Below are 27,792 nucleotides of genomic sequence, written 5' to 3'. Positions count from 1 at the left end.
TCTCTCTACAACTTCCTGTGTTTCTGTGCAAATCTGTGACCCAAGCATGATAATATAAAAATAACCATATAAACATATGGTTTCTACTTCGCGGATTTTCACCTTTCGCGGGGGGTTCTGGAACGCAACCCCCGCGATCGAGGAGGGATTACTGTAAAGTAAAAGTAGCACAGTGCTCTCATTTTAGGATAGTCTTCATTTCAAATTGAAACCAAGTATTTGAGCAGAGGTTTGAATTAAGAATTCGTTGCTAGAACAAGACACATAATTAAGATATAAGTTCCTAATATATGTTAGCTTCCTGAATACATAAAATAACTTACAATAAAGACATAATCATTAGCACTGCTCTTTATTTAAGTATTACATCAGTATCCAACAGCACTACTGCTGTGTTTACAATACAGAAACAGAAAACAATAAGCACATGAAAATTAGTTGACACAGGAATATTACCTTGCATATAACACAAGTCATATCCATATCATCATTGTACATTGTAGTTCAGGACTGTCTCATCTTGTCACAGCTCACACTCAGAAATGCATAACATAAACTTACAAAATTTTAACAGTGGTAACTTTGCCAAAAAACAGGACAAAGAAAATATAACCTAACATGTTAAAATCCACAAAAAAATCAAATTATTTATAATTAATTTATCTAATTGATTTTCAAATATTATGGTAATTATATACAGTACATCATAGACATGCATTTACTGTTCTACATTTGGCTCACACAATTTTTCTTCTAGCATATTTGTATTTTTCCTTCAAATTATTTGGAATGTATGTACAATTTCTATTAATGGTTTCTAAATCACACTTTACCTAATTTACAGTTACACATAACCAATCATTTTGCTTCAAAATGTATCAAGTTAATTATGCTGGCCAGGCTTAAGTAGTGCCTCAGTGATTATTGACCAATAAACTGTTTCCATTCAGCTAAGGCTTTCCTGTATGATGCAGTTACATCCTTCTCATAAATTGTGTCCAGTAAAATTCCAGTTTGAATTGCAGAGAGGACAGCGGCAGTGCACTTAGGATATGTTAGATGTAGTGCATAATAGTATGCCATAAGGTACATGATACCTTCCTGCAACATTTCTTGAGGGAAAGTTATCACAGGCTCACTTCCAATAGCCAGCATGCAGTTATCTTGGTCCACAATATGGGCAGGGCTAGAGAGTGGTCTTTGCTGTAGAAAGGCATCAGGATTCTCAGAGGTCTTCAAGGCAAACAAAAACCAACAAAGAAAACAGGCTGAATTTATTTTATCCTCTGCAGTCCTATACAGATTTATTATACATTTACCTATTTATAATACTGAATTAATGTGCTACAGTAGAGTCCCGCTAATCCGAACTAATTGGGACCGAACCCTGTTCGGATTAGCGAAAATTCGGATTAGGCGGAGTTTTGTCATATAATGCCATGTATTGACTTTATGAGGCGTATTAAGCGTCTGATGTGTCAAGAATTAAAGGTAAGAAATTACGTATTCTAGTACACTGCAATTTAAACTGCACTGTAGTGTGACTGTGATCGGAGGTAAAATCGATATGACAAGCGGTACGTGAGTAGTAGCGGAAGGGCAGTGACCTAGACCCCCTGCCTAGACCTACGCATTCCTCTTGATTTCCGTTCCCAAACTATAAGTCACTGAGTCAGTGTGCCACCTGCTACTGCTGAGTGATGTGTTTTGTGCAATGTTATTGTTCGTGTGCGCGCACTTGCCCTGTGTTTTGTGAGTCCTTGTGAGTGGTGTGTAGTGTGGTTTCTTTATATTCTGTGCTTGTCCCTGCTGTTAATCATCATGGCAAGCAAACGTAAACATAAGTCGTGTACATTAAAAGAAAAACTGGAAGTGTTGAAAAGACTTCACAAAGGTGAAAGTGCCACTCAGTTATCGAAGGAATTTGGTGTCGGGAAAGCAACAATTTCCGATTGGAAAAAGAACAGAGGTAAAGTTGAGCAGTTTTGCACTACCACAAGTGAAAAAACGATTGAAAAACGTAGCAAGACGACAGTGTCTTCTTACGAAAAATTGGACGAAGCACTTTTCTTATGGTTTACACAAGAAAGACAGAAAGGAATCCCTATCACTGGCCCTCTAATTCAAGAAAAGGCGCTTCAATTGAACAAGCTCATGGATGGTGACGTATCATTTACGGCTAGTTGTGGTTTCTTGACCGATGGAAGAAAAGACACGGAATCAGGCAGCAACAAATAACTGGGGAGAAATTATCTGCGGACAACGAAGAAGCTGTTGAATACCTTGAGGAGTTCAAATGCATCATTTCTTCCTACTCGCCCCAGCAAGTTTACAACGCAGATGAGACAGGACTTAACTTTAAAGCATTGCCTACCAAAAGTTTTGCATCACAAGAGGAACGATCTGCACCAGGGTTTAAAATGGATAAACAGCACCTAACTGTGTTGGCCTGCAGCAATGCTTCTGCCACAAATAAGCTTCCACTGATGGTTATCGGCAAATCGGCAAAACCACGCTGTTTTAAGAACATGAACATGAACTCTCTCCCTGTTTTTTACAGAAATCAAAAGAAAGCTTGGATGGATCGTGCCTTGTTCAAAGAATGGTTTGACAAGCAATTTGTGCCAAAAGTAAAGGCGTTTAACAAAGAAAATGGATTGCCTCCTCGTGCTTTGTTACTTATAGACAATGCTCCGTCACATCCAGAAGAAATGCATCTTGTTTGCGATGATATCAAGGCTATTTTTCTCCCACCAAATGTCACATCAATTTTGCAGCCAATGGACCAAGGGGTTTTGCAGGCTTTGAAACAGAATTATAGAAAAATGCTTCTTCGTAGCCTACTTGAAGATAATGAAGAGCTAACAATTTTGGATAAACTCATGAAAATGAACATCAAAGATGTTATTTACTGGGTTGCTGAAGCTTGGGAAAACACATGCAAGGAATCCTTACAGAAGTCTTGGAAAAAGCTCTGGCCTGAGCTAGAGTTTGTCCAAACAGTTTTCCCCCCGACAAAAGAAAATTGCGAACTTCTTCAATTGGTGAAAAGAATACCAGGTTGTGAAAATGCATAAGAAGAGTGCGTGGAAGAGTGGATGGCCGTTGATGACTGTGGCCATGAAGAATACACAGATGAGGACATTGTGGCAGCTGTGCAGGGAACGTCAGCTGATCTCGACGCAGACGACAGTGAGGAGGAAGGGGACGCGCTGACTGATGTTGTTCCACACACTGCCGCAGCCAGTGCCCTTGATCTTGCTTTGCGCTACGTTGAGCAACACGCCGATACAACCCCAACAGATGTTATGTTTATGCGGCGTTGGCGAAACATTGCTTCTTCAAGCCGTTTTAGTTCGTTGCGTCAGAAGGAGATCACTGACTTTATCTCTTAGATAATGGTTTGCTTTTTACGTTTTGTGTAAATGCTGTACAGAACATGGATTCTACATATGTGAGTAAATTCGAACTTGTTTCAATTTTAAGTAAGGCTGTATTTTGGATTTTTAGTTAGACAGCGAAATTGAAAAATTACAAGTTTCTTAAATGTTCATTAAACGTACGACATAACTTGAAAAAACTTGTTTTCTTTACTTTTTTTTCCCTAGTCCTGTTCGGATTAGCGGGGTTCGGATTAGCGGGACTCTACTGTACTTTTAACAGAAGCAGTTATACACACTTGCAATTGAAATAGCAAAGAAATCACTAAAAATTGAAGATTGTTATATTCTGTTGAGCCCTTTTATTCAAAGCGTTTAATGTATAATGTCATTCCTGTAGCTAACATTAAAAACAACCCTGAAAATTGCTGCCAGTCACAGATGGATAGAATTGCAATAACAGTCTTTATTTTTCCTTTAAGCAATGTAAAAATACAAAGTTTTACCTTAAAGACATTAACTAATGCCTCATGTTTTGTTTCCCAACTGTTTTGGGAGTAGAGAAAGTGAAGGAAACATGGATGGCAGAGCTCTAAATATGGCGCTGGCATTTTTCACTAATGAAAAAAAAAGAAAAGAACATAATTCTTATTAAATATCTTTCGCATTATGTTCTAATATAACTCGAACATTCTCCTTTTAATGAAAACAACAACATACAGCAAGCTTTAAATTAAGAATGATTTATAACAAAAATTGTATGATGTCTGGTATTATTTTTATCTACTAATATGCTAGAACATGAATGAACAATTGAAATGAACCTTACATAGATCATATTTAAAGTTTTAAGTATTCTTTAATATATTCCTTCATTATTTATACCTAATAAAGGATAGTGTCCGTCCGTTTATTATTCTGTTGTGTCTTAAAAAGATGCTAGACAAAACTATTTACAATGCTAATAAATGGCTTTTTAAAAACATAATTAAAGGCAAAAATTTATTTCAGAATAACACAGTACACCTTTCTAATACAATGAAGAAAACGGAACCTGGAATTCACAAATCAACAGTTTCTGGCAAAGAGAGCAGCAATAATATTTGCATGAAAATTTCTCAAAGTTTGGCTTACTATAATATAGACTAGGTCAGGGGTAGGCAACGTCGGTCCTGGTGAGCCGCAGTGGCTACAGGTTTTCATTCCAACCCAATTGCTTAATTAGAAACCAATCATTGCCAATCTCAGACCTTATTTAATTTTATGGCTTGTTAGTCTGTGCAATGTAAGGCTCTTATATCGTAGATTTTTTTCCTTTCCAAGGATATCATCCAAATGATTTGAAGCCTAAAACAGATCATTTTCAGTCTGTCACATTTTTCTATTAAGTGTTTTATTAAATCAAACAGTGCATGATGAACACACACAGATGTAATTGGAAAAAAGCTAGCTGGAGAACTGCTGGCTCCTTTGTCTTTTACATCTTATTGCTAATAAGGAGCAATTAAAACACTGAATGCAGCAGTTTAAGATTGAAATAAGCAATTAAGGTTGGAGAACCTTAACAAACGAGACCACTAAAATGAAGCATTAAAATGTCACTTAAGCAATATGTGCTTCATCAGCAATAATTGAGTTCTCGTTAAGGAACTGGGTTGGAACAAAAACCTGCACATACTGCGGCTCACCAGGACCGACGTTGCCTACCCCTGGACTAGGTCTTTATGGAAAAAATGGCATAAACAAGTGCAACCCTTTGAGCATCAACTGTAAAATATCATAACTTTAAACAACTTCAATTTGATTTTCATTTAGGCCTATCATGCTGCAACACTGAGTAAAGTGCATAACTAACTATAAGATCAGTTTGAATAAAATATGCATGACAAATTTTACCCTCATCGTACATAAGTTGAGGCTTCAGGATCTTCTTCATTACACTATAAAACTGTGCTTTTCCATAAAAACTGGTCCATCTGCTCTTAACTTCTGTGATGCAGTTAAGATTATTCCAACTAAGAATGCAACGCATTTGATCCATTACCTATAAATAAGCACACTCTCCAAAGTCAGCACATATTTTTTTTTAAGAAACCATTTTCAAAAGTATTTCAGTCAAATGTCTGTGTTTTATGTACTTACGTGATCCAGTTCTTTAAAGCATGGGTAAGCCTCCCATAGAATCTATAAATGACCTCTGTGCATTAAATTCATAATCAAGCAGCTAGGTAACTGCAAAATTATTTGGCTTTGGCTTCTTGTAAAGGTCCTGTAGTGTTTTGCAGTGCCTGGCCTGTATTTGGTGGCTGTCAGTGTGTCAACAGCTGCAAAAACATATAAATGAATAATCAAATCGGTTGTGTTTTCTAAACAGTCTGAACTAAGATGGGATATGACCATCTCCATTGTGCACTTACCAGATGGTTCACATTCTTTCTCTGCTGTAACTTCTTGGGTACGACTAGAAGGTGGCACGTGAACAAGCATTGCTGAAGCAACAGAATTCCCCAATGATGCAGTGGAATCGGCCTCACCTGAATTCTCGACTTCAGCAGCATCAGGCTAGTCAGTGGTGACGCCGAGACATCTCTTTATTTATTTGAGGCATAGAGCCCTGTCGCTTCTGAGGTGTGCAGATATTCTGTAGCCTTTTCAGGAGTTGTTTAAACACAGGTTCCTGTAATGAGATTACACTCTTTTAAAAAGTGTGCAAGTGAATACAAGGTGTGACTTCTCAGTCTAAAACCCCTATAAAAACTAGTTATTTACACTCGCCCATGAATTTTGAACTTCAGCTGCATTTTGCCATTGAAGAAACCTCTTGTTTGAAGGTACAGTAATCCCTCCTCCATCGCGGGGATTGCGTTCCAGAGCCACCCGCGAAATAAGAAAATCCGCGAAGTAGAAACCATATGTTTATATGGTTATTTTTATATTGTCATGCTTGGGTCACAGATTTGCGCAGAAACACAGGAGGCTGTAGAGAGACAGGAATGTTATTCAAACACTGCAGACAAACATTTGTCTCTTTTTCAAAAGTTTAAACTGTGCTCCATGACAAGACAGAGATGACAGTTCCGTCTCACAATTAAAAGAATGCAAACATATCTTCCTCTTCAAAGGAGTGCTTGTCAGGAGCAGATGTCAGAGAGATAGAGAAAAGCAAACAAATCAATAGGGCTGTTTGACTTTTAAGTATGCGAAGCACCGCGGCACAAAGCTGTTGAAGGCGGCAGCTCACACCCCCTCCGTCAGGAGCAGAGAGAGAGAGAGAGAGAGATAGAGAGACAGAGAAAAACAAACAATCGAAAATCAATACGTGCCCTTCGAGCTTTTAAGTATGCGAAGCACCGTGCAGCATGTCGCTTCAGGAAGCAGCTGCACAGAAGGTAGCAACCGTGCAGATAATCTTTCAGCATTTTTAGACGAGCGTCCGTATCGTCTAGGTGTGCGAACAGCCCCCCTGCTCAATCCCCCTACGTCAGCATCAGAGAAAGTCAGCGCAAGAGAGAGAGAGAGAAAAGTAAGATGGGTAGCTTCTCAGCCATCTGCCAATAGCGTTCCTTGTATGAAATCAACTGGGCAAACCAATTGAGGAAGCATATACCAGAAATTAAAAGACCCATTGTCCACAGAAATCCGCGAACCAGCAAAAAATCCACGATATATATTTAAATATGCTTACATATAAAATCCGCGATGGAGTGAAGCCGCGAAAGGCGAAGCGCGATATAGCGAGGGATTACTGTATATCTGTCTTCCCTTGTTGTTGTCCTCAGTATGGGCACTATGTTGGTCACTGTATTTCTAATTAATCTACAGCGAAGATCCTTTGAAAGAACACAATTCTCCTTTTTCCCTATGTGCTGCAGTTCAAAGTAATGTTTTCTGACCTGCTCCAACTCAGTGTCACTATGAAGTATGTATTCGGGGCTTGGTAGTTGAATGATTTTAGAGGGGCTGACTTCTCTTAAAAGTTTTGTGGAACATCCTTGCTCACTGGATTGAGGGGTAGGTGAAAGACTGTTATTTTTTAGAGTACAGTGATCCCTCGCTATATCGCGCTTCGCCTTTCGCGGCTTCACTCCATCGCGGATTTTATATGTAAGCATATTTAAATATATATCGCCGATTTTTTGCTGGTTCGCGGATTTCTGCGGACAATGGGTCTTTTAATTTCTGGTACATGCTTCCTCAGTTGGTTTGCCCAGTTGATTTCATACAAGGGACGCTATTGGCAGATGGCTGAGACGCTAGATTGCTTGCTTTTCTCTCTCTCTTGCGCTGACTATCTGTGATCCTGACGTATGGGGATTGAGCAGGGGGGCTGTTCGCACACCTAGACAATGCGGACGCTCGTCTAAAAATGCTGAAAGTTATCTTCACGTTGCTATCTTTTGTGCAGCTGCTTCCTGAAACGACATGCTGCACAGTGCTTCGCATACTTAAAAGCTCGAAGGGCACGTATTGATTTTTGACTGAAAAACAAACTCTCTCTCTCTCTCTCTCCCTGCTCCTGACGGAGGGGGTGTGAGCTGCCGCCTTCAACAGCTTTGTGCCGCAGTGCTTCGCATACTTAAAAGCCAAACAGCCCTATTGATTTGTTTGCTAGAGATTGTTTTCTCTATCTATGTGACATTCTGTGCTCCTGACACGCACTCCTTTGAAGAGGAAGATATGTTTGCATTCTTTTAATTGTGAGACAGAACTGTCATCTCTGTCTTGTCATGGAGCACAGTTTAAACTTTTGAAAAAGAGACAAATGTTTGTTTGCAGTGTTTGAATAACGTTCCTGTCTCTCTACAACCTCCTGTGTTTCTGCACAAATCTGTGACCCAAGCATGACAATATAAAAATAACCATATAAACATATGGTTTCTACTTCGTGGATTTTCTTATTTCGCGGGTGGCTCTGGAACGCAACCCCCGCGATGGAGGAGGGATTACTGTATTGCATTCAGAAGAGGAGGGAGACGTACAGCTGTCTTGTAAGTTATCTTGCTGCACAGAAAACTGCAGCTCCTGTTAAAAAAAAAAAAAATACAGGAACAGGACATTGAAAATAGTCACCAGTTATCAATAAACTTTATGAATTATGAACTTTGATGAAGCCTGACATAAATGGAAATATTTACTTTTATTTAACATAAATGAAATTTGTAATCAAAGATAGCATTGCTCAAATATCTGACTGCTTATATTTTCATTGTTAATTTTTTAGGTAACTAAAAGCAAGATAGTAGTCATCTTCTTTACTTCCTGATAAAATACAGAAACAGTATGTGCTCAGTTATCTCTTGATATGGAGTATTTTCACACTATGTTGTATTGAACTAAATAAGTGCTACATGAGTACTGTGAAATTCTTACTTGTGTGTGTTAATTAACGTAACACACTATCATTCTCTGGCGCCATGATAAAGTTTATCAAAACATTCATAAATTAATATAGACTTTGCATAAATTACAAACATACATAAATATGTGTTTATACAAAGATTCATATGGTGAGGTGAACATGTTGGGGCAACAGCCTTGATGGATGCACGAGCTGTCTTGTGCTCAGGTGTGACATTTCAAACTGCTTTTATTGAATTACTAGTCATTTAGCCCGTTACAATAACGGGCGCTAGAACAGTAGTGCATAAACATTAGTAGGAACAGTCTATATTAAATGGCAAGGGACTTGAACCTCATTCTTTTTGTTGGTCGTATTTTTCTTTCTTTCAGCCTTTCTTTTGTTGATGTTTACTTGCTGGGCTGACCGTTCTTTGTGGGCTGCCGCTGTGTATTGTGTGTCTTTAATTATCTGTGACAGTAATACTGTCTTGTACGGCTCTATTCAATAAGGGCGCGCACAAAAAGGTGAGCTTCAAAAGGGCGACCTCAATTGAGCGTGGCGAATAAAGGCGTTCGTAGATAATTTAGTTCAAATGGCTCTGGAATATGTGAAGAGCAACAAAGGTGCAGATCTTTATTTACACGCGCCTTTATTCGCTGCGCCCAATTGAGGTCGCCCTTTTGAGGCTCGCCTTTTTGTGCGCGCCCTTATTGAAGGATGCCTGTGCGCGCCCTTATTGAAGGATACCGTCTTGTACGTCCGCTGGCTTGTACGTCCGTAATATGCCTTTAATTTTCTCTGGCGGTAATACAGGCGTGCGCGTCGGTAATATGCCTTTAATCTCCTCTGACAGTAATACTGGCTTGTATGTGGCTGTAATATGTGTCACTGTATTGTGTACCTTTAATTTCCTCTTGCAGTAATACTGGTTTGTATTTCCGTAAAACGCCTCTAACTTTCTCTGACAGTAATATCGCGCATCGCACCGTGTCCCGTGCATGCGCACTTCACCAGAAGACACCCACACATGGACACCTGGACGCACAAAGGGATTTTATATATATAGATGGAAAATTTAAATTGAGAAGGACAAAGCCCAAGTTTCTACTCTTCAAATTTCCACATCTATAAATATATATTTATGTTTTCATCACTTTAATATCATAAATGTCCTCCTTTTCCCTATTATCATTTATATTTCTCCCCTGCTTGATCTCAAATATCATCAGGACATGGACACTTCTGACGTAATAGTTGCTACAGGAGTCTTTAATCTCAACATAAAGAACAAAGCAAAAGTGATAATAACTACATTGTTTGCTTAACAATATCTATCTATTATAAACAGAAATCCTGTCCCCTGTCCTGATAGTCTACGATACGTGATCTTTCTTGGAAGATAATTTAAAGACCCACGAGACGAAAGAGACCTGCCACGGTGCGTCTCATGGGAACATAGAACGAGAGTCTTGCAAGACACACCCTACTTACAAGTAATATCAAAAAAGAAATAAATCAGTAGTGTAAAGGCAGTCATGCAGCACACACCACTCCAGGGCTCTCAGTGCATATAAAGTGTATAAGGTCATTACGGTAGAAATGACATGAATAGGGTAGAAATGAAACGTCGACGATTAAACGAAGAAGTGCGGAGAAAAGAGACTCAAATGCGTTGGACAGAAAAAAGAGCAAAAAAGAATAATCGAGGTGCAAATTCAGAAAATAAGGAAAGTAATTATCAGCCCGGAACAAGTGGAATTGAAAAAAAGCACGTCCAATCCGGCTCAGAATTAAATAACAGTGAGTAAAAGACAAAGTAGAACTTCATAGAGACGTTTACAAACGTTGGCGATAAACACATACAGAGCAGGTTAGAGACTATGAAACCAGGGAAATTAGAAAGTCTTAAAAAAAAAAACCAAAAAAAACCAAAAAAAAAAAAAAACCTTGGCGCTATACACATGTGGAGAAAGTTAAAGGATATAAAAGTAGGAAAATTAGAAAATATAAAAAAAGTAAAGATCGCAGCAGCGCAAACAAACAAACTGCCTCATTTAACTATGCACCACTCTAACTTTGGTTTTGCATAATAATTACTACACTATTGCACCGTAACACTTAATTCTACATTATTCACATAATTTTACTTATTTATTATGTTCTACTATACTGTTATCTTTCGATCTATGACTTTTTGTTAATCTAACTGATATTCTTTTAACTTTGCACAGGTTTTGATAAGCGGATCAGGATGCAGTTCACTGCGTGTTGTCCTTTATAACTATGCATGTGACAAATAAAGAATCTTGAGAATTTCAAAAACGGAGTTTACCGCACATTCATTTATTGGTTACTTTGTTGATGTATATATGTTTATCTGTCTGCTTATTTAAAAACCTAAATTTACACCAGGAGTCAAAAATGTTCTGTCTAGCCCTTGTACAAAAACCTTGACAAAAGCTGGGGTATCACCTTGGTAACCCCATGTACTTTTGGAACTGTGAGAGGAGAATAGCACGACTTTACAGACAGGAGTCCAATGCAGAACTCTACTTACTTTTTTACTTTGTAAAAAAAAATTATTAAATGCTGATGATGTAGATCGTTTTGTCTGTGCTGAAATTCCAAACAGAGAAACCTATCCTGACCTCATTAAAAAGATTCAGCATATTGGGACTCGCAAGATTACAAATATTGTTTTTACAGAAGTTCTGAAATAAAAGTGAAACTAATGAAATAGCAACAATTCAAAGAAAACAAAATCTTCAAAGTGTGTATCCGGAAAACCAAATACGGGGGTTGGCGAGCGAAGCCCCCTAGTTTCTTAAAAAAATAAATAAATAAATAATGCTGATCTCTTGATGTACTGCTGGCCATTAGGTTTTTCTTCAAAGGAAATGTTCAGATCTTCACGTGAAAGAGAGAAGATCTTCTGTAACATTTGCAATTTGAAAGCAACAGAGAAGACCAGTAATTCATTCATATTTGGATGTCATCTGCACAACTACCAGCAATCATTTCCAACACAGGTTTTAGACTTTAACTGCTAAATTTACAAATTTTGATAAGTGTAAGAGTTTCTTGAAAGATGGTACAAGTGCAAATCATGATACCCTTTTAAAAATGTTTTATGTTTTGTTTCTTTTCTAAACAAGTATACTGTATCATACTGAGGTTTTAGGGAAGTAGAGATATCCTACAGAGGTGTATTTGCTTTGTTGCCTGATCAAGGACATGATACATACGACTTACTAAATTAATTTGTGAGTGTATAAAATTAGCAGGGCGTTAACATTTCACTCAGACTGGGGCCTTCACCCATGCCATTAAAGTAATAAAGAGCACTGTCTCACTCGGGGTTGGCTCTAGAATATAGACGAAGCTGTACAAGTCGCGCCCAAGCCTTCGATTTTTTTATATGACGTGCTCATGTATGGTATTGATATCGAAGTTAAGGGGGATGGGTGACCCCCTTGCAGTTTCAAGTGCAGCAATCTTTTTATATTCAAGCAATCAGCTTACAATTGTGGATACCTCAAAATCGATAAAAATAGTAAAATACTGGCCTCTAAATTTTTAAGTTTTTCTTTAAAGGTATCTCTAATAGAAGCGACTTGGGTCGTGTTCGCTTTTACGGTAATAGCATGAAGCGCGTGCAATGCAGTTAGAACCTGGCACATTTTTAAAAGGTACATTTTAATTTATTTTTAAGCAAGCAGAAGTCTGTATCAGAACGTCTTTTAACAACTTTTTTTTCATAAATCACTGTAACAAATAAATAATTCAACGACATTTAACCAACATTTATTTCATAATAACTCTCTGTATATATGAAATCTAACAATGATGGTGCTCGATGAAAAGAGCACGTTGTTGCTGTACAGACTCAAACCACTCATTAATGCCTAAAATGGCAAGAAAAGTGCTAAATGTACCAATATGTTTGAATGTAAGAACTGCGTGCAGTGTAAGTCATAATTCAGGGCAGTGTTTGCTGGATAAAATGTAAAGGTGAAAACCGGAAATGAAAATATATATATTTATAACATAAACACCTGCATTTATTTTTAGAATTTAATGTAATGGTTACACAAAAGTACCTTGCCCCACTACTTTTGTTTTGTGTTGTAATGATTATAGGTATCAACGTGGACAGGTGAATTCTTGTGGATTCATAAAAACAATGTACTGCAGCAACAGTAAATGTCAATTAGAAACTTAACTTTTAATATTTCCTGTATTACTTCGTCAAGCGAATCCATTGCTTTATATGCAGAAATATGTTACTTATCAGCTGCGAAGAGCAAAGCTGTATTTTATGTAACGTTGTTAATAACCTTATGGTGAGAACGTTTCGAAATGTAACATCTGATGCGCAGGAAAGCTAAGGACGCTTCGCAAGGAACGCATTTACGCATGCTCAAAGAAAGGTATGTTCCATTACATCCAAAGAAAAGGTCAAAAACAGCGCTGGATATTATATTTGGGGGAAAAAAAAAAACGTACTTTAAAAAAAACAAAAAAACAAAAACAAAAACAATTGGACACTGCAAAGAAATTGTAATTATACCGTTAGCTTTTCATATACTCAACAATGTCATTGATGTAAATACATTTTTTTGCTAAAATAATGGAACAATCCTATATATTACACCACATAATGACTGCAGTCGCTCAACACTCGTGCTTTTGCTGTTTAAACACCAAAGATGATTTGCCGTTGTTTAATTTGCTGCTCGTTTGTGGCTTTGAGTTTACAACTACTTTTGAGCCATATCAACACTACACATTATATTGTTTGGAGTTTCAAGTTCTTGATGCTGTGTTCTTTGATAGAGATGTTTTGTCATTTGAAATTAAAATCCCTAACCTGGATAAGTCCGTTTTATTGATGCTATGAAGCTGGTTAATTTTAATTCATGTTAGACTAAATGACTGAAAATTACTATCATGGGGATATCATTGAACTACATAAAACTTTTAAAGATTCCTAAATTCTTGAACTTTTCTTTTTATGTTAATAAATTCCAGCAACACTGTTTGGATTAAGCCATTTATTTGACACAGTGACAAAACTCTTGCATCAAACCACCAGACACATTTTTTTATACAAGGGTCATTTATTTTTAAATGTGGAAACCATTTTGATTTGAAGAAAAATGTTACCACTTGAATATAATAAAGTACTACCCTTTGCTGGGAATCCAGCTGTTAAATCATACTAGTTACAGAGAAAGGCCACTGAATTAGGCAAGTGTTAATTTGAAATGGCGTAGTTGTTAACAAAATTAAGGTTGTATTCTAAAACCTTTCTGGAATAAAAAGAGTTTAATTTAAGTCTTGGGGTTGTGTCTTACTCATTTCTTAAAACAAGATAAACCTAGAAAGTTTTGGTTCTTGAAATAAGAATATATGTCCTGCTATGCTCATCATTGTAGTTGATAAGTCTTTTCTCTCACAGTTGTGCTTTTTTTAAGTCAAAATTGTCTTGGAATTACACTTTATATCTAAGTCAGACAGCTTAAGACCAGTTATCTTGAATTGAGCAAAATAATCTAGCAAGAATCATTGCAACATGAGTTATTTAATCTCTTGGGGTAAAATATTAGATATACAGGTGCTGGTCATAAAATTAGAATATGACAAAGTTGATTTATTTCAGTAATTCCATTCAAAAAGTGAAACTTGTATATTAGATTCATTCATTACACACAGACTGATGTATTTCAAATGTTTATTTCTTTTAATGTTGATAATTATAACTGACAACTAATGAAAGTCCCAAATTCAGTATCTCGGAAAATTAGAATATTGTGAAAAGGTTCAATATTGAAGACACCTGGTGCCACACTCTAATCAGCTAATTAACTCAAAACACCTGCGAAAGCCTTTAAATGGTCTCTCAGTCTAGTTCTGTAGGCTACACAATCATGGGGAAGACTGCTGACTTGACAGTTGTCCAAAAGACGACCATTGACACCTTGCACAAGGGGGGCAAGACACAAAAGGTCATTGCTAAAGAGGCTGGCTGTTCACAGAGCTCTGTGTCCAAGCACATTAATAGAGAGGCGAAGGGAAGGACAAGATGTGGTAGAAAAAAGTGTACAAGCAATAGGGATAACCGCACCCTGGAGAGGATTGTGAAACAAAACCCATTCAAAAATTTGGAGGAGATTCACAAAGAGTGGACTGCAGCTGGAGTCAGTGCTTCAAGAACCACCATGCACAGACGTATGCAAGACATGGGTTTCAGCTGTCACATTCCTTGTGTCAAGCCACTCTTGAACAAGAGACAGCGTCAGAAGCGTCTCGCCTGGGCTAAAGACAAAAAGGACTGGACTGCTGATGAGTGGTCCAAAGTTATGTTCTCTGATGAAAGTAAATTTTGCATTTCCTTTGGAAATCAAGGTCCCAAAGTCTGGAGGAAGAGAGGAGAGGCACAGAATCCACGTTGCGTGAGGTCCAGTGTAAAGTTTCCACAGTCAGTGATGGTTTGGGGTGCCATGTCATCTGCTGGTGTTGGTCCATTGTGTTTTCTGAGGTCCAAGGTCAATGCAGCCGTCTACCAGGAAGTTTTAGAGCACTTCATGCTTCCTGCTGCTGACGAACTTTATGGAGATGCAGATGTCATTTTCCAACAGGACCTGGCGCCTGCACACCGTGCCAAAGCTACCAGTACCTGGTTTAAGGACCATGGTATCCCTGTTCTTGATTGGCCAGCAAACTCGCCTGACCTTAACCCCATAGAAAATCTATGGGGTAATAGTGAAGAGGAAGATGCAATACACCAGACCCAACAATTCAGAAGAGCTGAAGGCCACTATCAACAATTCAGAAGAGCTGAAGGCCACTATCACAGCAACATGGGCTCTCATAACACCTGAGCAGTGCCACAGACTGATCGACTCCATGCCATGCCGCATTGCTGCAGTAATCCAGGCCAAAGGAGCCCCAACTAAATATTGAGTGCTGTACATGCTCATACTTTTCATGTTCATAACTTTCAGTTGGCCAACATTTCTAAAAATCCTTTTTTTGCATTGGTCTTAATTGATATTCTAATTTTCCGAGATACAGTAATCCCTCCTCCATCGCGGGGGTTGCATTCCAGAACCACCCGCGAAATAAGAAAATCCGCGAAGTAGAAACCATATGTTTTATATAGTTATTTTTATATTGTCATGCTTGGGTCACAGATTTGCGCAGAAACACAGGAGGTTGTAGAGAGACAGGAACGTTATTCAAACACTGCAAACAAACATTTGTCTCTTTTCCAAAAGTTTAAACTGTGCTCCATGACAAGACAGAGATGACAGTTCTGTCTCACAATTAAAAGAATGCAAACTTATCTTCCTCTTCAAAGAAGCAAACAAATCAATAGGGCTGTTTGGCTTGTAAGTATGCGAAGCACCGCGGCACAAAGCTGTTGAAGGCGGCAGCTCACACCCCCTCCGTCAGGAGCAGAGAGAGAGAGAGTTAGAGAGAGATAGAGAGAGAGACAGATAAAAAAATCAATACGTGCCCTTTGAGCTTTTAAGCATGCGAAGCACCATGCAGCATACTTAAAAGCTGCACACAGATGGTAGCAACGTGAAGATAATCTTTCAGCATTTTTAGACGAGCGTCCGTATTGTCTAGGTGTGCGAACAGCCCCCCTGCTCACACCCCCTACGTCAGGATCACAGATAGTCAGCGCAAGAGAGAGAGAGAGAGAAAGTAAGCTGGGTAGCTTCTCAGGCATCTGCCAATAGCGTCCCTTGTATGAAATCAACTGGGCAAACCAACTGAGGAAGCATGTACCAGAAATTCAAAGACCCATTGTCCTCAGAAACCCGCGAAGCAGCGAAAAATCCGCGATATATATGTAAATATGCTTACATATAAAATCCGCGATGGAGTGAAGCCGCGAAAGGCGAAGCGCGATATAGCGAGGGATTACTGTACTGAATTTGGGACTTTCATTAGTTGTCAGTTATAATCATCAACATTAAAAGAAATAAACATTTGAAATACATCAGTCTGTGTGTAATGAATGGATCTAATATACAAGTTTCACTTTTTGAATAGAATTACTGAAATAAATCAACGTTGTCATGATATTCTAATTTTATGACCATCACCTGTATTACCTTAAAATAAGAAATTTTTACTTGTTAAGAAAAAATGTTTTGTAGTGCAGCTCTTATTACTCTATAATAGCTAGGAGAAAATATTATCTTAAGAAGTGTAAAATGCAGTTTTCTTTTAATAGATGTAGTAAAGGTTACTACCCAACTTCCTAGTTTTATTTGAATTTGGTGTTTTTATTGAGCACTGTGTTTGCTGTTGATGTTTTAATTAGTCCAAAGCACCAGTTACTTTACAGAAAATGTGTATGTTTTATTTGAGTACTCTACTATTTCCAGTAAGTGGAGCTGTAATGTCACACCTTTAAAGTGATTCATTTAAATTATTCTTGTTTTGTGTTTAGGTCAGATGAATGGGTTTTAAAAGGCATCTCTGGATACATTTATGGTCTTTATTTAAAAAAAACATTTGGAGTGAATGAGTACAGACACTGGATCAAAGAGGTAAGCAGATGTATTTTAACTGTGAGTTAATTGTTACAAACCTGCAAAACCTAATATCACACTTGATTTTATTTTAAAGGAACTGGACAGTATAGTGGAATATGAGTTGAAGACTGGTGGTGTTTTGCTACATCCGATGTTTCCTGGAGGCAAAGAGAAAGACAAGTAAGTTTTACTTTTGGATTTAGTATTTGGGCAGTAAAACCACTGTTTTAATTTAGAAGGTGTTGCACTCTCAAGAAAAACGCATGTAAACTCTTGTTTAAATTAATGCTCATCAAAGCTTCAAATTACAGCAAGTTAGCCACATGAGTTTTTTGTAGTACTTAACCTTCTTAAGGTTAGACCTGAGTGTTACTCAGGCTGCAAAAGCAGTGCTAAAAGCGTTAGTCCTGAGTGTAAGTGATAGAACCGAGAATCACTCAGGCTGTAAAAGTGCTGTCAGTGCTGCCATTCTTTGGAGAAATGATGTCTGAATGTAGGTTTTCACTAATTATGAAATATCTACACTTTACCAACAATGAAGACTTTGATGAGAATACCCATCCAGCACCCAAAATTAAGAAAATTTGGGAGATATGCAAGGCCATTGCAGTAAAATTTTTGAGTGGTTATATTCCGGACTGCGATGTCAGCATCGATGAAAGTCTCATGGCTTATAAAGGCAGACTGTCATGGGTACAGTACATCATGTCAATAAGAGCAAGAGTTGGCATAAACCTTTATGAACTTTGTGAATCTAAAATGGGATACATTTGGAATTTGGTTCTGTACACAGGGAAAGGGAAAATGTTTGATTAAAAATACAATCTGTACGGTGTTGCTACGTCATCTGTGCTGACTTTGATAGATGCTCTGCTGGATCAAGGTTACTGTGTAACCATGGACATTTTTTATACTTTGCCAAAGCTTTTTGACATCTTCCTGCAAAGAAAGACTGATGAATACGGAATAGTGAATCCTAACTGTCATTGCATTACAGTGAGATGCGCTAGTAGCTTGGCATAAGGGTTAAGTGCTTACACTGAAATGGAAGGACAAGAAAGATGTTTGTCATATTAGCACTGTACATAATGTAGCTACAGTCATCGTACAGGCAAAAGGTAACAAGCAGGTTATGAAGCCTTGTCCTGTGGTTGACTACAATAGCACGCTAGGCGGCATAAATTGTGTGGATCAAGAATTGACTTTCTATCCTGTTATGCAGAGGCAACAAACGACATACTACAAAAAGATATTTCGTTATCTGGTGGAACAGTGCATTTGAAAAACATTTGTCTTATACAAGCAAAAAGCTGGCGAAAATGTATCTCATGCAAACATTACATGTCAGCTTGTTGAACAAGTCATTGCGGCACGTCCACCATTTATACTACCACTGAAGTGACGCAGTCAACCCAGCACATCGCGGATCAGTCCAGAGCCTCTTATTGGTAGACATTTGATTGATACCTCCAACAGAAGAAAACAGAATCCAATTCGTACCTGTGCAGTGTGCTATTCAAAAATTGATAATTCTGGAAAGAAAATCCAAAAAGAAACCCAACTGTGATGTTGGATTGTGTTTTTCACAGTGCTTTAAGATTTACCACACACAGGACTCATTTTGAGATTATATACTGTTTTGACATCATTAGTAGTATTATTGTTACTACCATTATTATTTTTGTTATTATTCATTTCATATTATTTTCATTCATCATTACTATTATTATTTGTATCATTATTATACTTTTGAGATTTAATAAAAATGTAATTTTTCATGCCAAAAAAATGCAACACTTTTTACCTGCATTAAGCAAATTAATGTAGGTAAACTAGTATGATGTACAGAGAAATAAACAAGCATATTGAAAGATTAAGGCAGTTTATATAGAAGAATAAAATAATGTATTCTTTTTGGAAATTTTATAGTGTGTCCTTAGCAGTGCTTTATCATGGCAAAACCTGTACTCTCAGTGAATAAAATTGCAGATAGTACAGGCTATAATTTTTTTTGTCTGCTTTGGGCACCCAGCTTGGTTAAAATGCTTGCGTAAAACTGGTAATTAGATTTTATTCATCCCTGACATTATTATAAGAGCATGTTATCTGCCTTTGTAATGTTCAGAAAAATTAGTAATTCTCTTAATTCAGAATACAGTCATCCCTCACCTATCACGGGGGTTACGTTCCAGAGCCCCCCGCGATAGGTAAAAATCCGCGAAGTAGCAACCTATATTTATTTTATTATTTATACATATTTTAAGGCTCTATAAACCCTTCCCACACTCTTATAAACACTTCCTATGCTCTTAAACACTTTCTACATTCTTAAACACCACAGACCAACACTGCACACAGCGATCAGACGTCGATGTGTCTGCACTTGCTTTGTGAAGGGGGGCAGCTGAACTCACGCTGAGCAGAAATGGACTTTGTGCTGCTTCTGCCAAAAAGCCTGCTTGTCGCTCTTAGCTTTCGGAAGGAGGAGGAGGAGTGGGGGTGTGTGAGGGCTGAACGCACGTTCGCTCAAACCCCCCTCCCCGGAGGCGCAGTACTCTCCTGCCACTTCGCATTGTCAAGGGGGTGGGGAGCTGAATGAACGCTAAGGAGAAGTGGACTTTGTGCTGGCTTTATGCTGCTTGTCGCTCTGCGTGTCAATGATTTAAAAGCCTGTACAGCACCTATTTTCCTGTCTCACTGTCTTGTCTTACGTGAATTTAAAATGTTTTGTAATAGTGAGATGTTACTCATATCCTTAGCCGGACATCCACATATCATATGTGTTAACAAAGTGTGTTTTATAAGTTTACATGTGTTTAAAGCATGTGGGATGGGTATTTTAAGGCTTAAACTATAAAAATGTTTATTTATATGGTCTTTCTATATCGCGGATTTTCTCCTGTTGCTGATGGGTCTGGAACATAACTTCTACCATAGGCGGGCAATCACTTGTATTTAAAAATCCACAAAGTCGTGAATCCGCGAAAAGTGAACCGCGAAGTAGCGAGGGATTACTGTATTCTGTTTTGTTTGAAGCAAAAATTTCTTTTTCCATATTTTGTTTTTCAGCCCAACTCCTCATCTGCATTTTTCGATAAAGCATCCTCATACTCTTTCATGGGAATATTACAAGATGTTCCAGCGTAAAGCACATTTGGTTATGAGACTTATAGAGAATCGCATTAGCATGGAATTTATGCTGCAGGTGAGCAAAAAATTAAATAAACAAATCTGTATGTTGTTTATTTGAAATCGTGTCAGGTTTTGGTAATTAGCTGTATTTAATATTTCTCTTTTTCATGGTAAAATCATGAAAATTTATAATTTTCTTTAAAATATTGTACACAAAGCCTTTAATAAAATATAAATTGATATAGTATTCAGATATTGTTAAGTTAAAAGTAGCACTTGAAAGCCAGTCTTCAATATCCAAAGCAAGTTCACTAGCATAAACAGTATAAGGCAGATATTCTATATCTGTTACATTGTATTACACTGTATATCTTGTTTGTTTTTTATATACAGTATATATATATATATATATATATATATATATATATATATATATATATATATACTGAGTGTATATATATATATATATATATATATATATATATATATATATATATATATATATATATATACTGTATATATACAGTGGTGTGAAAAACTATTTGCCCCCTTCCTGATTTCTTATTCTTTTGCATGTTTGTCACACAAAATGTTTCTGATCATCAAACACATTTAACCATTAGTCAAATATAACACAAGTAAACACAAAATGCAGTTTTTAAATGATGGTTTTTATTATTTAGGGAGAAAAAAAATCCAAACCTACATGGCCCTGTGTGAAAAAGTAATTGCCCCCTTTGTTAAAAAATAACCTAACTGTGGTGTATCACACCTGAGTTCAATTTCCGTAGCCACCCCCAGGCCTGATTACTGCCACACCTGTTTCAATCAAGAAATCACTTAAATAGGAGCTGCCTGACACAGAGAAGTAGACCAAAAGCACCTCAAAAGCTAGACATCATGCCAAGATCCAAAGAAATTCAGGAACAAATGAGAACAGAAGTAATTGAGATCTATCAGTCTGGTAAAGGTTGTAAAGCCATTTCTAAAGCTTTGGGACTCCAGCGAACCACAGTGAGAGCCATTATCCACAAATGGCAAAAACATGGAACAGTGGTGAACCTTCCCAGGAGTGGCCGGCCGACCAAAATTACCCCAAGAGCGCAGAGACGACTCATCCGAGAGGTCACAAAAGACCCCAGGACAACGTCTAAAGAACTGCAGGCCTCACTTGCCTCAATTAAGGTCAGTGTTCACGACTCCACCATAAGAAAGAGACTGGGCAGAAACGGCCTGCATGGCAGATTTCCAAGACGCAAACCACTGTTAAGCAAAAAGAACATTAGGGCTCGTCTCAATTTTGCTAAGAAACATCTCAATGATTGCCAAGACTTTTGGGAAAATACCTTGTGGACTGATGAGACAAAAGTTGAACTTTTTGGAAGGCAAATGTCCCGTTACATCTGGCGTAAAAGGAACACAGCATTTCAGAAAAAGAACATCATACCAACAGTAAAATATGGTGGTGGTAGTGTGATGGTCTGGGGTTGTTTTGCTGCTTCAGGACCTGGAAGGCTTGCTGTGATAGATGGAACCATGAATTCTACTGTCTACCAAAAAATCCTGAAGGAGAATGTCCGGCCATCTGTTTGTCAACTCAAGCTGAAGCGATCTTGGGTGCTGCAACAGGACAATGACCCAAAACACACCAGCAAATCCACCTCTGAATGGCTGAAGAAAAACAAAATGAAGACTTTGGAGTGGCCTAGTCAAAGTCCTGACCTGAATCCAATTGAGATGCTATGGCATGACCTTAAAAAGGCGGTTCATGCTAGAAAACTCTCAAATAAAGCTGAATTACAACAATTTTGCAAAGATGAGTGGGCCAAAATTCCTCCAGAGCGCTGTAAAAGACTCATTGCAAGTTATCGCAAACGCTTGATTGCAGTTATTGCTGCTAAGGGTGGCCCAACCAGTTATTAGGTTCAGGGGGCAATTACTTTTTCACACAGGGCCATGTAGGTTTGGATTTTTTTTTCTCCCTAAATAATAAAAACCACCATTTACAAACTGCACTTTGTGTTTACTTGTGTTATATTTGACTAATGGTTAAATGTGTTTGATGATCAGAAACATTTTGTGTGACAAACATGCAAAAGAATAAGAAATCAGGAAGGGGGCAAATAGTTTTTCACACCACTGTATATATATATATATATATATATATATATATATATATATATATATATATATATATATAAAAAATTCAGTGCCCTCCATAATGTTTGAGACAAAGACACATTTTTCCTTGATGTAACTGCTCCACAGTTTAAAAATTACAAATCAAAAAATTCATACATGATTAATGTGCTCATTGCAGACTTTAATTTAAAGGTGTTTGCATACATTTCAGTCAGTCCATGTAGAAATTACAGTTTTTCTACATCAAAGGTGTTTGTGATTACTTAGGTATGTTTCATTGCTTCATTAGTTCAGGCATAAGATACGTAGGGTCACTTGTACCCACAGGCTACCTTTGGAGTCTTTAGTTGCTATTGCTTTACATAAAGATAAAAGCTGTGCCAATGAAAGTCAAAGAAGCCATTATGAGGTTGCAAAAACAAGAATATGACCATTAGAGACTTCGGTTAAAACCTTAGAATTACCTAAATCAACTGTCTTGGAATATCATTAAGAAAAAGGAACACACTGATTATCTCAGTAATTGCAAAACAACTTGACTGGTAAGCCAAGAAAGACCTCCACTACTGAAGACAGAAGAATCCTCACTATGTTAAAGAAAACGACCCAAATGCCTGTCCAACAGATCTGCAGGAGGCAGATGTGTATGTGTCAGAGACTACTATTCCCAGACGACTTCAAGAACAGAAATGCAGAGGCCACACACATTATGCTTCCCCGAAATGTGGGGATTGTATAAAAGTGTTGCAGTTTCTACATGGTGTGACCGAAATGTATGAAAATACCCTTAAATTAAGGTCTGCAATGTGTACTTCAATCATGTCTGAATTGTTTGATTTGTAGTTTTGAACTGCGGAGCAGAGAGGTAAATCAAGGAGAAATATGTCTTTGTCCCAAACATTATTGGGGGTGGATGCTGTATCTGTACTTAACAATATTAATATCTTATTCTTAAATATTTTATCTAAACATTAGTCTATCCATCAAGTGTCCTTTTACATATTCTACCTATAAAATACACATAGATAAAACAAGAATATCTATACTTTCTAAAAGCATTCATTCTTACACATATACCACAACTTATAGTATTTTTGTACTTGAAAGAAATTTTCTCCTTTGTATTTCATAATTTTCATTAGAGCATTTTTCCTTCAAACTTGATCGGGGATGAAGGAAGGCTGTTTTTTACATTTATGAATATTTTTATTAGCAAATGTGGAGATTTTTTCATTATACCAAATATTTTATATATTCTACACTTACAATATATACCAAATATTTTTCATTTTGTGTGCATAATCAATTTTCCGTTATTGATTTGTTTTAAATAGAACCATTTCATCCCTTTTAAATACCATTTGTTGGGCACAATTTATCTTTTGCAGACATGCTCAGCATTCTTTTAACCAATTTAATTACTTGCAACATATTACCGCAAACTTTCCACCCTCTAAACAATTTAAACAGCATTTTTACATCTTTCATCAGCATCTTTACCTTTTCTTCTTTTCAAATGTTCTGTCACTCTCTTATTGCACTCTTTCTTTCATGTGCAACTTCACTGTATGTTAGGATCTGTTTATTTTAAACGCCTAACTAGTCAACTTGTCACACAGAGTTTATCTTGATAATATCTTATTGGTTATACTTCTGTTTTACCATCAGTCAAATTCTGCTTTTGTCTTGGACACTTCACTGAGAATTGAATAAGTCTTATACATGAGTTTTGTTTTTAACTGCTCAGTTTTACTAACCTCCTTTGTTTTGAACAAGTGTCTTTAAGACTGACTTTACAAGAGCCACTAACAGTTAAGCTTTCTGTTTTATATTTTCTTAATCTGTATAATTTTTTAAGTTGCTTTTTACCCTTTTAATTAATTTTTATAACTTCCACTAATGTCAGTTGCCAAGTCCAATTCTAACCTATGTAATATAGCTTATTTTAACCATGACGTCAGACAAGTGTAACAGTAATTAAAAAAACAGTGCTGTAATGACAGTTATGTCCTCTTATTTTTCTTTCTGTACAGTTCTCTGTTGTTCCATCTTTAGCTGTTTTCAGAGCACTTTTAGTAGAGGGACTTTAACACTCTACTCTTTTCTGTCTTCATATTATTCCATATTTATTTGTCTTTGTATTTGGTGTGTACCTGGTGGTGCAACCTCCTCTTTGTTTCTTTGTTAGGGTGTCGTCAGTCAAAGACTCAAACTTTTTTTTTTTTTTTTTGCCTTGTGTGAGTACTCAGTGCACTTGTTATTTTCAATGGTAGAATGTCTTTCACTTGGTTATTACTGAGATCCTATATCTTAAACTCAATGAGACATCAACAATGCACATTTTTCTGCAAGCTGCCACTGCCTCTGGCGACTTTAGTTTATCATCAAACACCTAGACCAGGCATGTCAAAAACGCGGCCCCCGGGCCGGATGCGGCCCGCATGACAGATCCTAATTAGCACTGAACTGAATTAGCACAAAATGATTGATTCAATCACAAACGATAGTATTCTGCATCTTCGGTGTTACTTATTGACTTTTCTTACTTCTGCCTTCTGACAAAAGCGCGTTTTCCCATGGCATTACGGTACCGGAAACGTCATCTGCTAGTATAGCCACGAGTCTTGACCAAAGTTAATGAGCCGCAGCATCACAACTGAAGTGCTAGGCTGCAGCAGGGGTGGCCTTAGGCATATGCAAACTGTGCACCTGCACAGTGCCACCAAATTGCAGGGACCGCCACGCCAATATATATTGAATATAAAACAGAAAGAGAAAATAACGACACAGCTGACGGCAATGTGGCCGAAAATCATTGTTTCTTGTTAATTAGTACGCTGTATTTACAAATGTTGCTAGAGTCGGAGCAGTAAGTTATATGTAGTATTATAATGTTTTGCCGTAATGAGAATATCGTGGGCCGCCACTTGGTTTTCAAGTTACGGACATGAGTATATAGAAGCGTGTCATGATCACGAAGCGGCTATGCAGTGTCCACAACAGATGTGGCCATCCGCCATGCATAAGATACCGTATTGACATTGCCAGGCGAAGGGGCCACCGATTCTTTCTCTGCCCAGGGCCGCCACAAGCCTAGAGCCGCCCCTGCTAAGGCTACACTACTGACTGGGCTGCTGAGACTGGCCACTGGGCAGAACTGACCATCACGAGTAGTAATAGCCTGCATATTTTCTTTTTTTTTTGCTCTAGTTTCATGTAATTTTGTGCTAGTATTGTAACGAACAGTTAGTGCAGACTACAGCTGAAGATCTGAAGTGGACGCGAGAAGTTGGTGAGTTGTTTATTAACATATTTTTGTGATTTTGAGTTTGTAAAATTATTGTAGGTCAGGTGGCTTTTTGCATATCGGCTTATTTTACAATATAAACTTTGAAGTAAATTTAGTAAAGTAAAATTTGATTTTTGGAGGATTTGTTTTCCAACTTGAATTACTGAGCAATGAATTCAGTGAGCATTTTCGTGATTTCAGTTCACACAAACAGGGCATTGCGCTGTTCTCTTACAGCGTTGAAAATGCGCCTGAGAATATCCAAATGGAATTGATTGAAGTGCAGTCAGATTCTGTTCTGAAGGCAAAATACAACGAAGTTGGTGTGCCAGGCTTGTATGCTTACCTGCCACCCTCGTATGTGCAGATCCGTAAGTTGGCATCGAGAGTACGGTCAATGTTCGGAACCACTTACCTTTGTGAGCAATTGTTTTTGTTAATGAAAGCTACCAAAACCCCACATCGCTCAAGACTTACCGTCGAGCACCTTTCATCCCTCATAAAAGTTGCAGCTGCACAAGATTTCAAGCCTGATATTGACGAACTGGTTACTAACAAGAGATGCCAAGTGTCGGGACAAAAGAAATAAATCTCACACTGTAAGGCTCCTATATAAGCAATGAATATAATATAATGAATATCAATCATCAAGACACTATATAAAAGCGGTCGGGATTGTCCTTCCGTCCCGTGAGTGAAAGCGTAGCGGTATTCCGCTTATCACAGACTTACTACTTGCGGCTTGCGGCACAAAGCGATGTGATGTGAGTAGAGTTCTGGTGCTCCCATCGTTCCCTTGCTTTTGTGTGCGATGCGCTGGAAAAATAGACAAAATTATGTCTCTGGAAATAATTAATGTTGATGGAGTACAAATGCCTCACCGCATAGTAAATATCAGGGGAGATGGTGCTTGCTTATTCTCATCTATAGCTTATTTAGTGCATGAAACTCCGTCTTTAGTGGTACAGATTCGGGCTGACATTGTACGACATGTTTTAAGTAATTGGTCAAGGTTTCAGCCATTTACAATGATGCCGTCAGGAATCTCTTATACAAATGAGCTTCAGTATCTCACTGAAATGTCAAAGTCTCAAACTTATGGTACCATTTCTGAGCTAATGGCAGCGGGAGAGTTGTTCCCCTATGAATTTCAAGTATATTATTATGGAGTCCTACACTCCAAGTTTGGACAGGCACTCGAGGGGATAAAAAAACTTACGAATGGGCACTTTGATGTTCTCATTCCCTACACTTACATGCCTGATGTACACATGGAGCGCACACAAATTGAGGATAAAAGTCGGTCGCCTTAAAAGTAGGGTGAGCCTAGTAATATAATAAGGACCTATCTAAGAGGTTAAGACTCTAATTCTACACTGTTGTATGGAGACTGCATGGAAATAAATTGCTTTTCTTTAAACTTTAAGTGTTACATTTTTTAAAGTTTTCATATTGGAAAGAAAGCTACAGTAACTTTGTATAATAGTATAATAGTATTTGTTACAGTACGGCCCGCTGACGCACGTATGGCAGTCGAAGCGGCCCACCAATGGTAGTGAGTTTGACATGCCTGACCTAGACAATAGTGCCTTCTAGCCAATGAGTCTCTGGCTTCAGTAACAGCATTCTCTCCAACAATCATCTCTGCCACATCAATTACCAACAACTAATCTGAATGTGGTGTCCTCTCACAGGGCCAGCGTACAGGTCTGGAATAGCTTCCAGTGGTCATGAATCTTATGTACTAGCAACAGACAGGGAGGGTTAACTCCCCCGCAATAGCAATCTAAAATCTGCCCATACTCAAGACCAGTTCCATGATCCAGACACAACACTGTAAGAAGCCACTTGGCAATATTCATATTTATTGACAAATTCTCTGATGTGTCTCAGAGACTCCTTGAGACAGCATAAACTGCCTTTTAGGCAGATAGGAGGTCTCACTTAGAGTTT

The 27,792-nt window shown here is 37.8% G+C and overlaps 2 protein-coding genes across 3 annotated transcripts in view; one reads left to right on the top strand and one right to left on the bottom strand.

Annotated features, from left to right (window-relative positions):
* Positions 1-27,792, bottom strand: part of LOC127529990 (uncharacterized) — a 798,609-nt gene that overhangs the window by 294,800 nt on the left and 476,017 nt on the right. The gene's annotated exons all lie outside the window — the stretch shown is intronic.
* taf2 (TAF2 RNA polymerase II, TATA box binding protein (TBP)-associated factor) overlaps positions 1-27,792 on the top strand; it is a 384,123-nt gene that overhangs the window by 133,648 nt on the left and 222,683 nt on the right. Inside the window, exons 10-12 of the mRNA XM_051935579.1 lie at positions 17,192-17,291; positions 17,371-17,456; positions 20,346-20,481. Of these exons, the coding sequence (XP_051791539.1) occupies positions 17,192-17,291; positions 17,371-17,456; positions 20,346-20,481 (322 nt within the window). The remainder of the gene's footprint in view (positions 1-17,191; positions 17,292-17,370; positions 17,457-20,345; positions 20,482-27,792) is intronic.

This window comes from Erpetoichthys calabaricus, chromosome 13 (assembly GCF_900747795.2).
Source record: "Erpetoichthys calabaricus chromosome 13, fErpCal1.3, whole genome shotgun sequence".
NCBI classification, from domain to species: Eukaryota; Metazoa; Chordata; class Cladistia; order Polypteriformes; family Polypteridae; genus Erpetoichthys; species Erpetoichthys calabaricus.
The sequence above is the reverse complement of the archived record's forward strand: the minus strand, read 5'-3'. Positions and strand labels throughout refer to the sequence as shown.